General features: G+C 62.0%; 1 protein-coding gene across 1 annotated transcript in view; it reads right to left on the bottom strand.

Moving 5' to 3' along the window:
• Positions 1–466: 466 nt before the first annotated feature.
• Positions 467–3702, bottom strand: part of Znf787 (zinc finger protein 787) — a 26104-nt gene continuing 22868 nt past the window's right edge. The window contains exons 4-8 of the mRNA XM_013509224.1: positions 3140–3341; positions 2780–3049; positions 1689–1738; positions 865–941; positions 467–573 (exon numbers count right to left, since the gene is read on the bottom strand). Coding sequence (XP_013364678.1) covers positions 467–573; positions 865–941; positions 1689–1738; positions 2780–3049; positions 3140–3341 — 706 coding nt within the window. The remainder of the gene's footprint in view (positions 574–864; positions 942–1688; positions 1739–2779; positions 3050–3139; positions 3342–3702) is intronic.

Raw genomic sequence — 3702 nt, 5'->3', positions numbered from 1 at the left:
AGCCCTGGGCCTGTCCTGCGGGCCCTGCGGGCCTGGGAGGGCGCGAGGCGCGACCCCCGGGATCCCTGTTCCGCGGGGCACCGCGTGCTGAGCCACGCGGCTCTGGGAAGCTGCGGCTGGAGGACGGGGCGTCTGCAGGGGAAGCTGGGGGACGGACGGGGAGGGGTGAGGACTTCGTGGGGTTTCTGGCAGGTCCTGACTGGAAAGAGCTGAACCCCAGCAGGCAGTGCAGCTGAGAGAAGTGGGGAACCGAGGAGCAGCGGCGCCCCTCTCCCCTCGGCAGCACCGGTCACGTGCAGGGGCCGCCCCACGGGGGGCGAGGGCTGCCATGGAAGATCCCACTCCACACGTCAAACGCACACTCACGCGCCTCCGGCACACCCCTCACACGCGCGAGCACACACATGCGTGCACACACACGTGCTCCCCACCCTGTGCCCGCAGGGGAACGCAGTGCGTCTCTCCACTACTTGCTGACCCGGCCCTGAAGGTGAGGCTCGGCCGCAGCGCTCACCCGAGGGTCCGGCAGGGAGCCGGTGCAGCGGGTTTGCTGCTGAGTCAGGGGCCCTGAGCCTAAAATAGCCAACAGCAACTCTCAGGGGCCCCCGCCCCGCCCCGCCATATAAGGGAGGGGCTAAGAACCAGATCCTCCGCTGGCTCCACTCTGACTCCCGGCAGCTAGCCACCTGCCTCTCTCTTCTCTCTTCCTTCCAATAAAGTGACTTTGTTACTCCTTCTAAACATTAATTCTTTATATAAGTTCCCGAATTCAGGCTGGCCTTGAGCTCACTTTGTAGCCCAAGCTTTCGAGCCCTGGAACTCGAAATGATCCTCCTGCCTCAGCGTCCCAAGTGCTGGGATTACAGGCGTGAGTCACCATGCTGGCAAGTTTCCGAATCCTGAAGCTGATAAAGTCCACCCTCAGCAGACGCCGGTGTCCCCTGTGGAGAGGGAGGGGCCCTGCTGCTCACCTGACTGGGTGCAGCCCCAGCACTGGGCAGGGACCTCACCTCACGGCCACTTAGGGCCTTCTCGGGTCCTGACTGAGGAGCACTTCTCCAGGAAGTAGGAAGGCATTTGGAACGCAGTGACCCAGAAAGCAATCGCATAGTTTTGTCCTTTTCCTTTTGCTACACAGTATAATGGATTTTGTTTCAACAGAGTAGGAACCAGGCATGGTGATGCACGCCTCTCGTCCCAGCAGTGGGGAGGCTGAGGCAGGAGGAGGGCAAGTTCAAGCTCAGCCCAGGCAAGTTAGCAAGACCCTATCTCAAAACAGAAGATAAAAGGTGGGGGTTGCAGCGTCAGTGGGAAGGCCCGGGCTCCGTCCCCCGCAACACACTAGGCGCTATTGCTGGTGTGTTTTCCCTAACACTGTCCACGTCCGCCAGAGCCGCCCAAAGGACAGCTTCCCCTCCCCCCCGCAAGGCTCCTGCGCAGCGGTGTCACGGCCTCTCACAGGCTCATGGGCGGGGTGCTTGGGTTACCCGTCCTTCCCGCCGTGATGAGCTGGTCTGCAGGTGTCTGCTCACCCCACTAGCGCCACAGCCTTGCATCTGAGCTCCCAGAAGCAAAATCGCAGCGTCCCAGGCTGGTTCCCCTTGGGTGTTTCAGGACCCACTGTGCTAAATTATCATTCACCCGTTAAGGATGTTTGGGGCACGTGGGCCCTGCCCAGACCTTCCCACCTCAAGGCTGAGCCCAGGGGCGGGGAGTCAGCGCAGAGCAGGCGCTCTGGCTGCGGAAGCGGGAAGGAGGGAAGAGAGCAGCAGCTGGGCCAGTGACGCGGAGCTGGGGTGTGGACTCACTCAGCCCCATGCGTTTAGACTGTGCGTCTCACTGTCTGTAGACTTTGTCTGTGAATAAAGGAAAAAGGGGTTGGGGATACAGCTACGTGGTTTCTCTTGCATAAAAAACCGGAAGTATAGCCAGGAGTAGTGGCGCGCACCTGCAACCTCAGCACTCAGGAGGCTGAGACAGGAGGATTGCTGTGAGTTCGAGGCCAGCCTGGGCTATATAGCAAGACCTTGTCTCAAAAAAAAAAGAAAAAGAAACGCAAAGTATAAATAACTTAAAGGCAAGATAAAGGACGGATGATAGGAAATGAGATAGCGCTTGTTCAGATGCGAGGAGGGTCTAGAGGTGGGGGCGGGGTAAAAGGAGTGAAGGTGTTCTGTCTGTGCACCAGCTCCTCAAGAGGAATGGAATCATTCTGTCCTGCAGACAAGGGACTGAGAAAGAAAAGGTTAGAATAGTGAACTTTATATTTTACCATAAAAGGAACTTCCAGTATTTGATAGGCTAAAAGCAAACGCCACAGAGAGGCGATGCGTTCGCTTTGGCAGGCTCTGCCCACCGTCCTGTCCCCTACAACCAGCGAAGGGCGTCGACCGGGACCAGCCGCGAAGTCACAGCCAGCCTCCACCCTCGCCCCAGGGGCTCCCGACTCTGGCTTTGCTGTTCTGCCGCTGCTGTGACCCGGGGCTGCCTGAGCCCCGAGCTGCTGCCTGCTCAGGCTTGTCCTCCTGCTGTGTGGTGCTGTTCATCCGTCCAAGGAGCTCCTTGTCCCATCCCACCCTCAGAATTCGAACCCAGAGCCTTGCACTGAGCTGCAGACCCCGCTGCTTTTAATATATTATTTTTTTGATACAGGGTCTCACTGGGCTGCCCAGGGTGGGCTCAAATCTTCAGTCCTCCTGCCTCAGCCTCCCAGAGTGCTGGGATTACGGGGGTGCACCACCGTGTCCAGCTTGTCCTCTTGGTTATTCCCAGCCTTTACGGTGACCACAGACTGTAAGTCCCGGGCATGTGTTTTGTCAGTGAGATTAGCTTGGTCCACAGCAAGGACATGCTGGCACGAAGGAGCTCTGCCCCGGGCCTTGTCGGCCCACAGCAGCAGCAGCAGCAGCGGGGAAGGAGACCTGTGCTCTGCGCGGCGCGAACTTCTGCCCCGTGACTCGGGAGCTGCACCGCCCGGGAGCGGGCAGAGGCATGGGCATGCTGCAGGGTGGAAACGCGTGTCTGCCCGGTGTGCCGTGGGCTGGCATCTCTGGGAACAGACGGAAGGTCACCGCCAAGTCTCCCCGCTTCACAAATAGGGCACTGGGTCCCCGAGCCAAGGCACAAATGAGACACTGACGGAAAAGGGGGAGAGGCCGTTTGGAGCCGAGGAGCGGGCAGCGCCAAGACGAGGAGGCAGAGGAAGAGGCGACAGCCGCCGCGGCGGTGTCACAGGCGCCTCGGACCGCTCCGGGCAGCAGTGCGGGGCGGCGTCCCCGGCCGCGTCCCCAGACCCGCCCCGCTCCTCGGCCCTGGCGCAGCGCCGCTCCGGGAGGCCAACCCTAAGGGGACGCCGCTCTGAGAGCTACCGGCTCACGCTGCGGAGCGTCCCGCGAGTCACGGGGAGAGGTCGGAGTCCTGCTGCGTTTACAGCACCGCGCAGGGTCTGGGCAGAGCGGGGCGCACGCTGCCCGCAGGGCGGGCAGGACAGCAGGGCAAAGCCGGCCTCCGCGCCCGCAGTCCAGACGTCCGAAAGAGAAACCGCGTCCGTCCCGGCGCACGCGGGCCCTGCTCCCGCCACCGCCCTCAAAGCGGCACGGAAACCCGCGGCGCATGCGCCCCGTGCGGGACCCGGAGCCGTCAGAGGTGCTCGGCGGGCCTGAGCTCCTGCGGCGGCACCACCCCGCGCGGGCGGGGGCGGGG

The sequence above is a fragment of the Chinchilla lanigera genome, unplaced genomic scaffold, assembly GCF_000276665.1.
Source record: "Chinchilla lanigera isolate Chin_1 unplaced genomic scaffold, ChiLan1.0 scaffold00166, whole genome shotgun sequence".
Classification (NCBI taxonomy): domain Eukaryota; kingdom Metazoa; phylum Chordata; class Mammalia; order Rodentia; family Chinchillidae; genus Chinchilla; species Chinchilla lanigera.
The sequence above is the reverse complement of the archived record's forward strand: the minus strand, read 5'-3'. Positions and strand labels throughout refer to the sequence as shown.